This window comes from Aspergillus candidus (genome assembly GCF_002847045.1).
Source record: "Aspergillus candidus strain CBS 102.13 unplaced genomic scaffold BDW47scaffold_16, whole genome shotgun sequence".
Taxonomy (NCBI): domain Eukaryota; kingdom Fungi; phylum Ascomycota; class Eurotiomycetes; order Eurotiales; family Aspergillaceae; genus Aspergillus; species Aspergillus candidus.
In genome coordinates, this window is record NW_020194021.1 from 308984 (window position 1) to 320903 (window position 11920).

An 11920-nucleotide genomic window follows, 5' to 3' on the forward strand; every position below is an offset into this window, starting at 1 on the left:
TCTATGATCTCTTTATCTTTCAATATGGTTGATTTTGTGGCTGATTGTGGTATACCTAGGCACTGATTCATAGGCAATTGACTGGATGATTCTATTTTATCGAATTTGATTTCTTATATTTCAATTGATGAATCTGTCCTTTTTTTCTTCGAACCATCATGATGTCTCTCCATGCATTGACCAATGCATATCATAAGGCTGCCTCAGGCCCACAACATCCGTCCCCACTGTCTCTATACTTCATTTACCCTCTCCGAATAACCTCATTTTAACCATCCTTATCTCTTATTTTTTTAGTTTTTTTTTTTTTGTCTGTGTATTTTGTCTTCACAGACCAAATACAACATGTCCGGCATGGGCCACATGTCCATGGGCGATGATGTCCCCGACCTCTTCCATCTCCAGCGCATGTACTGGGCCGTCGTGGGAAGCGCCATCGCAGCAGCTACAGTCGTCAATATTCTGAATCGCTGTCTTGCATACCAGAGGTAGCCTTCTCATTCAAGCCATGTCGAACACCAGTTGACCTCACAGACTACATGACACAACGCTCACCCCATCCAAACCAAAATCACTCTTCTTCAACACATACGCCACACTGACAGCCATCGTTCGCGAAGCCAGCTACGCGACTCTCCCTCCATGGTCCATCCGAGGGTATACACTCCACTTCGCCCCGCTAGGCCCAGTCTCCCTCATCCTGGCAAACCTAGTCATCATCCTCGTCCTCTGCTTCTACAAGCTCGACACATCCGACCGCTGGAAATGGGAAGACGTCGGCTACCGAACAGGATTCATCGCAATCTGCCAACTCCCCTTGATCTTCCTGCTCTCAGGAAGAACGAACATCATCGGCTTCCTCTCCGGATCAAGCTACAACCGCCTCAACTGGCTCCACCGGTGGATCGCCCGCACGCTCTGGCTGACAGCGACGATCCACATGGGCTTCTGGTTCCGCAACTGGGCGCAATACGACTACATCGGTTACCAGCTGCGCAACGACCCGCTGACCCAACGCGGATTCAGCGCGTGGTGCATCCTGACCGCTATCGTCTTGTCGTCGATGGCTCCCGTGCGCCGGCTGAGCTACGAGTTCTTTGTCTTGCAGCATCTCGTCCTGTTTGTGGGGTTCCTCGTCGCTATCTGGCTGCATGCGCCGGCCGAAGTCAAGGTGTGGGTGTGGATTCCCATTGGGTTGGTAGTGTTTGACCGGGTTGCGCGGTACGCATGGGCGGCTTACGCCAATTTGTCTATCTTTCACCGTTCGCCCACCAAGCAGGCACCTTGGGCTAATCGCGCGACTCTCACTCCGCTGCCGGGGAATGTCACCCGCGTGACGATCGAGAACCCGACTGTGAGCTGGAAAGCAGGCCAGCATGTGTTCCTGACGTGCCACTCGCTCGTGCCCCTGCAGAGCCATCCATTCACTATCGCTTCGATCCCCTCAGACGGCAAAATGGAGTTCCTAATACGTGCCGAGAAGGGCGGTACTCGCCGTTTCTTTCGCTACGCTTTGAAGCAGCACGGCGTCCTTGGGTCATCAGCATTGGCATCCGAAGAGCAGACCCGCACGGTATTCATCGACGGACCGTACGGGGCTATCCGACCCCTGCGGCAGTTTGACAGCGTAGTCCTGCTGGCAGGTGGCATGGGAGCCACGTACATCATGCCCTGTCTGCGGGATATTATCGCGGGATGGAAGGAGAGTGGCATGGGAGGAAAACCCCGTACGACAGCCACGAAACGCATTCGGGTCGTGTGGGTGGTCAAGTCGCGAGCCCAGCTATCTTGGTTCGAGAGGGAGTTGCAAGCCGTCCATACGGAGGTCGAGCAGTGTCGTCGCGAGCAGCCGGATATTACCCGAGAGGTGGAAATAAGTGTTTACGTTACTTGTGACGAGAAGTTAGAGCCTGTCGTGCAGCAGACTGTGTGTCTGCAGTCCAACGAGCCGACGCAGACGAGGGGTGAGAACCCCGCTGAAGGGGCAGAAAAGGCGGGACACAAAGACGACGCCTCCGTTCGTTCTGTAACGCCGTCCTACCACACTTCGTCGCCGATAGAAAACTGCTGTCAGTCGGGCGGTGGATGCTGCTGCTGCGTTGATGCTGTCGACGAAGACCAGATTGCGGACGAAATATGCACGTGTTCTGGACATGCAGCCTCAACCGACACACACGATGTAGCAATGACTACTGCGGCCACAGCGCCAGAAAAACCTACCGCAAAAACAGAACCACCTTTCCACTCATCTACTGGAGACAAGAACCTGAACATCTTGTCTGGCCGCCCCAAACCCCGCAACATTATCCGCAAAGCGCTGGAAAAAGCAGAAGGAGAGAGCGCAGTTGTGGTGTGCGGGCCTGCTGGTCTGTCAGATGAAGTTCGTCGGAGCGTGGTGTATCTAAGCGATGAGCGGGCGGTACACAAGGGGACGGGGGCGCAGGGGGTGTATTTGCAGGTGGAGGGGTTTGGATGGTAATTATAGACATATGAGTATGATCAATGGGTAATTGAAGTCATTCATCATTGCATCGTCTGAATAGAACATAGTATTGAGATACGGCATGCAGATACCCAACCCGGCATAAGTGGCAAGTGGGATGCCGAACGTTGACTTGATTATGATACTTTTCTGAGAAAGATGTTTGATCAGCTTGCTCATCATTATCTATTAAGTACGATTAGAGGTGTTTTATAATCATTTGTTGATTTTTAAGATTGCTAGCTAATCAATAGATCGAGGTTAATCAGGGCCAGCGGGATGCCGACGCGAGTCTTCTAGAAGCTTTTGACCCACTCGACATATAGAGTGGGATGGCCGAGTGCAGATGGAAACCATGGAAGCAGCAGACGATTACCAACATGTTTATAAACCGGTCAAAGAACAATTCAATAGACTTCCTGTCCATTATATAAGGAGAAACATCCCCCAATGTTGTACACAATATCCAACTCTCATTCATACTCATCTACAACCATCATTATATACTACCACCCAACATGTCCACCCCAACCCTAACCATCACCCACATCACAACCGCCACAACCATCCTCAACATAAACGGCACAACCTTCCTAACAGACCCCTTCTTCGGCTCCATCGACGGCACCGAATACGACACAACCCCCGTCTGGGAACAAGCCGACCTGAAATCCCTAGGTCTGGACGCAATCCCACCCCCACCGCACCTCATCAACCGCCGCGGTCCAGCCCTCCAGCTCAACGAGCTCCCCCCCATCGACGCAGTCCTCCTCAGCCACGAAGACCACCTCGATAATCTCGACCCGGAAGGCCGCAAGCTGCTCGACGCCCGGAAGGTCTTCACCACGCCCGATGGCGCGAACAACCTGCGCCCTCGCCCCGGAGTCGTCGGCCTGCGTCCCTGGGAAACAGTAACGCCTACCATCGGGGACAAAGTCTTCCGCATAACAGGCACCCCATGCAAGCACTTCCCCGTCGGCGAAGTCACCGGCTTCATCCTAGAAACAGACTCACTCGGCGTCCACGCGGAATCGGGTAAACCCAACGCGATCTACTTCTCCGGCGACACGGTGTACATCGATGAGCTGAAGGAGATCGGAAAAAGGTGGCACGTCACGGCTGCTCTTCTGAACCTGGGGAACGCGACGTTTGACTTTCCGGTGGGACCGATCCAGATCACGATGGATGGGCAGCAGGCTGTGCGGTTGATGCGGGAGATTGGGGCGGAAGTTATGATTCCGGTGCATTTCGAGTCGTGGGAGCATTTTCGGGAGGATCGGGAGGGGTTGGTCGAGGTTTTTACGAGGGAGGGATTTATGGAGAGGGTGGTCTGGACTGTTCCTGGGGTTGCAAAGGTTGTTTATTAGTAGACTTGCAGGTGTGATATTGAGACTGGATCGATCTTTATGATCTGGAGGAGTGGCTGAGTGGGGAATAGTAGTGTACTATATCGTGTTGAGAAGATCAACAAGATTAGATAGATTGAAGGAGATGTATGAAATTTGCGAAAACAGGAGAAGTTGTGAAGAAGGATTCAAATTGGCACAGTATACCAAGGAGTTATATAGCATCTAACTGCATCCACTGCTCTATACATCTTGCAAGACTCCCATGCCAATAGTGTATATGCCCACTACTGCACGTCCTTAAATAATCTACAAAAGACACAACTGTGGACATATAGGAGTACTCTATACCGCAGGTGTGCATCCCATAGAAAGAACTAGAGGCGTGATGAGCCCATAACGGTTAAACGAAGCTAGTCATTACTTTCAGTAGAGAGACGTTCTCCAATACCGATATACAGTGTCGGCTACTGCTGATGTGCACCTCCATCACTGTAGTCTACAACCAACAACACCCTCTACACTTGACTGCCCCAGCGACGACTCCCATGCCTAAAAAGATCCTAAAAAGATCCATTGCATAAAATCAATAAATTTGGCATAGTATGACTCTTACGTATTTTCGTCCAAAAGTCAGTCTTAAAATAGTCTTGAAATAGTCTTATAAAGAACCAAAAAGAACTGAAAAAGAACCGGCTGACAGACATGACAAACATGACGTAATCAGCATCCCTGTCGAGTCATGCAGCCGGCCAGTCTTGACTTCCCATCATCTCCAACACCTCACTATACAACTACTTTGATCAATTGTCAGATAAACAACACAAGAAACCGTCAAGATGGTCTTCCGCTTCGTATGTATTCCTCATTACCCTCACCCTCACCCTCATCCCCATTGCAACCACCATCCCACTCCCATCCCAACCAACAACCACCCAAGAACCACACCAAGCAACACACCCCCAATTCTTTACCGTTCCAAAAAATAAAAACTAACAATACAGGCCAAAACCCTCGACCCCATTACTCTCTTCCACGCCCCCTCCTCCTCAACCTCCACAAACGCCTACAACATCCTCAAGCGCGCCTCAACAGCAGCCTCCTCCACCGCCCGCGGCGACTTCCAACTCGAAGTCACCACCGCCCCGCCTACAACCGACCAGCTGCGCAATATCCTCGACTATGTCTCGGCGGATGCCAATGCGGCGAGTACCAGCCGGAATAGCAAGGCTTATGCGGTTTCGGATGTGATCACGGGAGCGAAGGATGCGGAGGATGCGTTGAGGAAGTTTAAGGAGGATGGGGGGAGTGGCTTTGTTAGGCCGATTGTGCGTTTCTTTCCTTTCCTTCCCTCTCTTTTTTTTTGTTGATTTTTTTTTGGGGGGGGTGTTGAGCGGTGTGGTTGATGGATGCTGACTTATTTTGATTTTATAGACTGTCGACTGGACGAATGCGCAGGCGGTGATTGGTGATAATGAGTCGGAGATCCTCCGCATGGTGCATCAGATCGAGGAGGGGAACTAAACATTTACTCTACCAGGGGAATAAACATATACTCTAAGAAAAGATGGACGGTGAATATGAATGCCATCTACGATACTGTATCATATCATACAATCAATGCTCCCAGCTCTTCCCATCTCCACCTCCATCTCATCTCATCTGGCAACATAACGCATGCAACATTAAAGACATACCCGCTCAGTGAACGACGCTCGAGGCCAGCTCGTCGTCGCAAGAATAGAAAATAAAACACAACCCAACAGACCTTTAAAACATCGTCCCGAATGTCCCGTCCATCGGGAGAGGCTTCCGCGGAGTCCCCCGGTTGGTTCCGTCGACGGCGGGCTTGCGATGGCTAAATACTCGTTAGAATAGGCTGATATCCTCCTGTAAGCGACATACCGGAATGTAAATCCAACAAACAGTCCCTTGTTCATCTGGTCACCTCGCTCGGCCATCTCCTCCAGCGCCCGCTGCTTGTCGTGCACCTCCTTGTACTTGGCCATGTCGGCTTCGCTGCTGAAATCGTCAAAGTAGCCCGCGTCCGTCTCCGAGTCCAACTCCGGCACGAACGGCGCCCGCTGATCGCGCAGTCGGTTGAAGTCGACCTCGCTGAAGTAGCTGTGCGCGTGGATCTCCTGGATGTTTTTGAACCGCTTTTCCCTCGACGCAACCAGCCGCGTGATCAGGTCCCACGTGCGCCGCGACAGGAAGTAGTTCGGGTCCTCGTACACCGGCTTGCGCAGCACCTTGGTCCAGTTCTTCAGGTTCTGCCACGTCTCGTCCACCGTGGCGCCTGCGAACGGCGGGTATCCGGCCAGGGCCTCGAACAGCATGCATCCCAGACTCCAGTAATCCACCGTAAAGTCGTACTGCTCGCCCTTGAGCACTTCCGGCGCCATGTAGTCGGGCGACCCCACGATCGACTTGGCGTAGTTGACCTGTCGGTCGCGCAGCGTGCGGTATCCCTGCCGGCGCTCCGCGACCGTGCGCTGCTCCATCGGGCGGCCGAACGGGACGGGTGTGTTGCCGACCTCCTCCAGCTTCACGCGCATCGACTCAATCTTGCCAGGATTCAACATGCCGGCCGCCAACCCAAAGTCCGTCAGCTTGACATGGCCCGTGGAATCGATGAGGAAGTTTTCGGGTTTCAGGTCGCGGTGGATGTACCCCAGGGCGTGCAGGGCGTCGATGCAGCTGAACATCTCGGCCACGTAGAACCGGGCGTGGCGATTGTGCAGAACCCCGGTGTTGTTCAACAGGGTGCGGAAATCGCCTCCGGGGACGTATTCCATCGCGAGGTAGATCTGGTCCTGATCCTGGAATGCATACAACAGCTTCACGAGCCACTCGCTCTTGGCCGCCGTCAGAATGTCGCGCTCGGTGAGAATGTGGCGGATCTCGTCCAGTTTGAACAGGAGTTTCTTGCTCATAACCTTCAGCGCGCACACCTCCCGGGTGTCCTTCTTTTGCGCCAAGTACACCTGCCCGTACCCTCCCTGGCCGACCTGGGTCAGGATCTGGAAATCGTGCTGGCGCAGGCGGGTCCGGCGCTTGCGCAGGTGCGCCCGTTCGCGCCCGAGATATTTCGCCAATGCCGGCTCGTAGTCGTCCATTGGTGTGGCGGGTGGCTCCGGATGGGCCGAGCGGAACTGGGAAAAGCGATTCTGGCGGTTGTTCAAGTAGCTGAGCAGGTCAAAGTAGTGGTCGAGGAAATCTAAATGTCCCAGATCACCCAATGTTAGCTCAAGGACGGAGCGTTAGCAATCTCCGAGACTTACACAGCTGAGTCACATTGACCAGTCGCTTGACGCGGGGATTCTGGAGTTTCTCCAATTCCTCGGCCGTCAGCCCGCGCATCTGCACCGAGCGCTTCTGGATGCTCTCGACATCGCGGGTCTGATAATGTTCGTGACGCGAGATAGCGGCGGCAGCCGGGTTGGACCCGAGGGGTTTCGGGATGCGTGTGGAACTCGGGGGCGTGTTCTCCTTGTTGGATTTGCGCGTGGGACTCGGGGGCTGGCGAATGACGCTCTCGTTGAAGTCGTCTCCGGATGGTTTGGGTGGGGCGAACATGGGGTGCTGGTAGTGGTTGTGAGTGGCCTTGGTGGGGGAGCTCGGTGCCAACTTCATCGCCGTATCGAAGACATTTGGCAAATCCAGCGCACCCGGAGGCATCCTGTTTTTGCTGGGGCTCCCTTGCGGGGTCTGAACCGGACTGGTGAAGGCATTCTGAGAGGGCGTGGAGGGGCGATCGGTGGCGAGTTCGTTGCCCGAGCGGGTGTGCAGCAGGGGCGGGGGGTTGGGCAGACGAAGGCCAGCCGGACGATCGGCCAGGTCGTATGAAAAGTCCACGCTCATGGCCACCTGGATGTAGTGGATGAAAGGGGGAGAAATTCACAACGAGAGGAAGTCAACGTGGGGAGACGCAACCCTTATCAAGGGCGAAAACCACCAAGGAAGGTCGCGCAAGTTGTCGGTGTGGGGGGCACGAAATGGGGCTAGGGGTCTGATCAACACGAGCTGGGTAGCAGGAGAAAATTTCCACGAAAGACCAGCAACGTGACAGATTGCGCAACCGATGAATTGAGACAGGTACAAGCCACTTCCGAGGTTGAAAGGTGATAATGGCTTTGTTGAGAGCGTACGCGTTGAAGCACAATCGCGGTGATTTCCACTGGAGGAGGGGGGAGTAACACGCCTAGACTAGATTGGGACGAGGGGGACAAGACGATCCTTTTAGTGAGGAGGAAGATGGCGGGAAGGAAGCAAATGAAGTAGACGTCAAAGAAGCAATGGATATGGACAGGAGGTTGAAGATGAGATCAAGAAGAATGAAGAAGTGAGAGAGAAGAGAGAAAGAAGAAAGAAGAAAGAAGGGAGAGAAGAGGGAGACAGAGACCTGATTCCTCAGGTATTCATTCAAATACTCTCGAAATCATCACGATTCCAGCTGAGCCACTACACTTCTCTCTCTCTTTCTCTCTCCACTCTTCTCCTTCCTTGTCTTATTTCCGACTTGCTCCTCTCCCTCTCTCCCTCCTGCTAATCTTTCTTGGGTAAAGTTACCTTCCTCCCAGCTGCTTTGCGAATGTCTTACGCCCCGTTGTCCAGGCAACTCCCTTACTCGCAGCCTTCAGTTTTGAACAATCAAGGTCAGTCTGAATGCTTACTGGCCATTCCTCGTCCTGTCTAGGCGAATTCCGAGTTAATCTATCCCAGGAGCCGCGGGATCGTCCCCGGATACGACCCAGATCGAGGCGCTTAGACCTGGAAATGGAACCCGTGCGAGATGACCCAGTAGACAGCTTTGACTCTGCACGAGGCTGCAAGTCATTCACTAGTTCGTGTCTATGAATTTGTCCGTCCATGTTTATCATGATTTAGCAAGATCGCGTGCGATCGATCGGGGAGACCGGGGATCCAGTGGTCATCCACAGTGCTTGAGATGAGGCTCTACTTAGTCTCTGCACCAAGGGCCACATTTATATCTCTCCAACACTACGACATCAATTCGGGAAGACAACATCTCTATATCCATGAACGTGATATCTTGGTACAGATCTCTAGATCAAGATAGCAGCTGTTTACACCGAACCACGGTCACAGCCAGACGCGGTGGGGATCCGAACGCGATCCATGGTCCGAGGCCGGAGACCCAAACAAACAAACGAGATTTCCAGCGTGAACCAAACCCCAACCCGAGCCACTACCAAACCTAACCAGCCTTCCTTGTTTTGATCCTAGATCTGACCGACCCGCCGAGAATTTTTTTTTTTTTTTTTATGAAGCTTTATCTCTCTCCCTTACGCCCCTCCCTTGGCTCGTTGCCCGGTCTATGCATCCGCCGTTGTTAGCCACAAAGCCACAGAAGCGGACTATGACGACAGCAGTCGGTCCCCTTACAGGACTGGAAGTTTTTTTTTTTTTTTTTTGAAAAGAAGGGAAAAAGTGGGGTGACCTACGAAGAAAGCAAGCCCATATGACGGCGTCGTAAACGTAACTTTGGTCCCCTTGGGGAAGTGGAACACATCCCCCGGTGTGGCCGTCACTTTCTGGCCCGTCTCGTCGGCAATCTCAAACTCGCCCTCGAGGATGATCTTCATCTCGTCGTAGGTGTATTCATAGACTAGGGGGGTGCCCTTTTCGAGGCGGTAGAAGCCGGCGGTCATGGGCTTGTCGGGGTTATACCGGTCACTGTGATTGTCAGTGTACATCGCCACAGAAGTCGGTGTGTATACTCCGTACCTCGAGTCGATATCACCCAGGAAGGCATTCTCATTCGCGATCAATGGGGGTTTAAAGGTGGACTGGGCCTTGGCGTGGTAAACAAAGGGAGTGGCCATGATGATTTCATTCAATCTATACAAAGTAATAATAGTATGTCAATGAACGCCGCAATATGAGACAGTCAACCATCACGATTTATACCCATCCCCATCTATCCTCCAACCCCTCTATTGGCCCCATTCCTATCCCAACTGATAGCTATAGACACGGATCCAACTACCAAAGTCAGCAGTCAAACAAATAAAAAGGAGAAGGATCCCCAACGGCGGGTTCGGGAATGAGGGGAGAGTAGGTAGTGAGGGGTAAAGCACGGCTCTCTCTGCGACGCGCAATTGGAGTCGCTGGATTGTTTTGCCTGGATGGGTTAGTATTTCCTTCCATCATCCACCACTCATTGACACCATTCATCTCGTCACTTCGGTTCGACTCTGTATTCACCATTCCAGCGCACTGGACCTCGTCATTTGAACCAGACCGTCTGGTATCTCGTATCGCGCAATTAATCTCTACAATCGCTATCGCTATCAGTATCATCCCCACTAATAGATACTATAGATAACTGGCTGAACCACCAGAATCGCCCCAATCCAGAAGCCATTCCCCAACATCTCCATCCTATCTGGGTACTGAGTAACCCCAGACAAGGACACTCCAGTTCACTGACAAATAAGGTGCCGCAAGGGGAATCACCGACAGCGCCAACTAGGGAAAGATCACCATCCAACTCATCCTCCTACTATCCTCATCCCGCTCCCCATTCAATCAATCCCACCCATAGACAAAGAAAGAAACTGCAGTGCAAGAAGCACAACACCGAAAAAAGTGCTTCGATCCGGATCAAATCATCTTCCGAGGATTGATTTCCTTCTCTGCTCATCTCTGCAATCCGCACTGCTTTTGCTATCCCTCTATCGATTTCTATCCAGATTCCACTGACAATACGGACTGAACTGGTCCGCATTTTTCCCGCATAAATCATAAGGAAGAAAGAAAAAAATATTACACCACCCTTGAAGAAAAGGAAAGCATATCTACTTCTGAATAACCATCCATCTATCTATTTGTCTATCTACCCACCGCCATTTGGTCTCCAACGCATTGGATATATCCCATCGTCCATCATCCATCGCCATCATCCCATCTGCACCAACAGCCCATCAGCACCACACTCTCTCCAGCTTCGACCCTCACAGCCCAACAACTAATCAGAGAAGAAAATAAAAGCCAACCAACCCCACAAATTCAAACGAAGAGAAAGCCGTATGACGACGCCCACGCACCGTCTAAACCCCCCAATGCAGATCACACCCATCCTCAATCCCGTGCAGATTCCTCTCAACTTTCAAGGCGGAACGGGAAATCACTACACCAGACGAGTCGATTTATCCTTTTCGAGTTGAAGCTCACACCGTCTGTGGACCCTTTCTTGACGTCGTCGCTCGTAATTCCGGTTCTTAAGTTGTGTGCTGTCCCGTCCCTGTTAGGACTTCACTCAGCGGAGTTGCTCTTCCTGGACATCAGATACCGATTGGGTGGTTTTGTTCCGATGAGAGGATACACATTACTATCTGTCTATCATTTCTACGCGACTACACCTTTGGGCCAAAGTAAGAACGACGAAAAGGTGTCAACCGCTACGACCAACGACGAGAGCAGCATTGAGAACACATTAGATGACAAGCCTGTCCAAGTTGAGGGTATACTCTATACTATTCCCTACCGACCCAACCCAACCAAGTCCATGTACTCATCCATCCCATTCTGTCCAATTTCCAATTTCCCCGCGAAAGTATAGAACGCCTGCTGATCAGACCGCGCCTTAGTATCTACCTACTGATCTATCTACTTGCATCGCGGGCGGAGATTGGTTAACCAACAATCCTCAGTCCGCACATACATCGCCTCATCTGCCAGGAGCAAACCAGAAAAACGACCATGTCAACCGTGTCCATCACGAGCGACCTAGAGCCGTACCTGGCGTCTCTGCGATCATACCTCGACAGTCGAGACACCGCGAATGACAAGCCCGACGAAGCAGACATCGAGTCCAGAGCTCAGGAATCGGCTGCGAATGGGACGTCTGCCCCGCGACAGGGTCAGAGTGGCGCCAGGGAGAATCGTACGGCTGGTGTGAAGAGACGCGGTCCCCATACTCGCTCGTTGTAGTTTGTCGAATGGCTGGGCGGCTTCGTGTTTTGGTGGCTTGTTGATTGGCTTATTGATGGTGGTTTCTTGATTTGATGATTTTCTGATGGTGGCTTCTTGTTTCGGTGGCTTCTTGTTAATGAAAAGAATTTTA

At 52.2% G+C, this 11920-nt stretch overlaps 4 protein-coding genes across 4 annotated transcripts; 2 read left to right on the forward strand and 2 right to left on the reverse strand.

The window, feature by feature from the left end:
• Nucleotides 1-345: 345 nt before the first annotated feature.
• Nucleotides 346-2479, forward strand: BDW47DRAFT_131097 (ferric reductase family protein; the record flags this gene model as incomplete). The annotated part of the gene is made up of 2 exons (XM_024817244.1): nucleotides 346-488; nucleotides 535-2479. 2 exons carry the CDS (start codon nucleotides 346-348, stop codon nucleotides 2477-2479), a joined length of 2088 nt encoding a protein of 695 aa, XP_024673031.1.
• Nucleotides 2480-3000: 521 nt separating this feature from the next.
• BDW47DRAFT_131098 (uncharacterized protein) lies at nucleotides 3001-5352 on the forward strand (the record flags this gene model as incomplete). The annotated part of the gene is made up of 3 exons (XM_024817245.1): nucleotides 3001-3777; nucleotides 4833-5156; nucleotides 5263-5352. 3 exons carry the CDS (start codon nucleotides 3001-3003, stop codon nucleotides 5350-5352), a joined length of 1191 nt encoding a protein of 396 aa, XP_024673032.1.
• Nucleotides 5353-5467: 115 nt separating this feature from the next.
• Nucleotides 5468-8220, reverse strand: BDW47DRAFT_104129 (serine/threonine-protein kinase sid2). Its single transcript, XM_024812257.1, has 3 exons — nucleotides 7113-8220; nucleotides 5734-7048; nucleotides 5468-5686 (listed from the first exon to the last, which is right to left on the reverse strand). Exons 1-3 carry the CDS (start codon nucleotides 7690-7692, stop codon nucleotides 5599-5601), a joined length of 1983 nt encoding a protein of 660 aa, XP_024673033.1. The 5' UTR covers nucleotides 7693-8220; the 3' UTR covers nucleotides 5468-5598.
• An 868-nt stretch (nucleotides 8221-9088) lies between these two features.
• BDW47DRAFT_104133 (cupin domain-containing protein) lies at nucleotides 9089-9689 on the reverse strand. Its single transcript, XM_024812258.1, has 2 exons — nucleotides 9297-9689; nucleotides 9089-9167 (listed from the first exon to the last, which is right to left on the reverse strand). Exons 1-2 carry the CDS (start codon nucleotides 9675-9677, stop codon nucleotides 9138-9140), a joined length of 411 nt encoding a protein of 136 aa, XP_024673034.1. The 5' UTR covers nucleotides 9678-9689; the 3' UTR covers nucleotides 9089-9137.
• Nucleotides 9690-11920: the final 2231 nt, after the last annotated feature.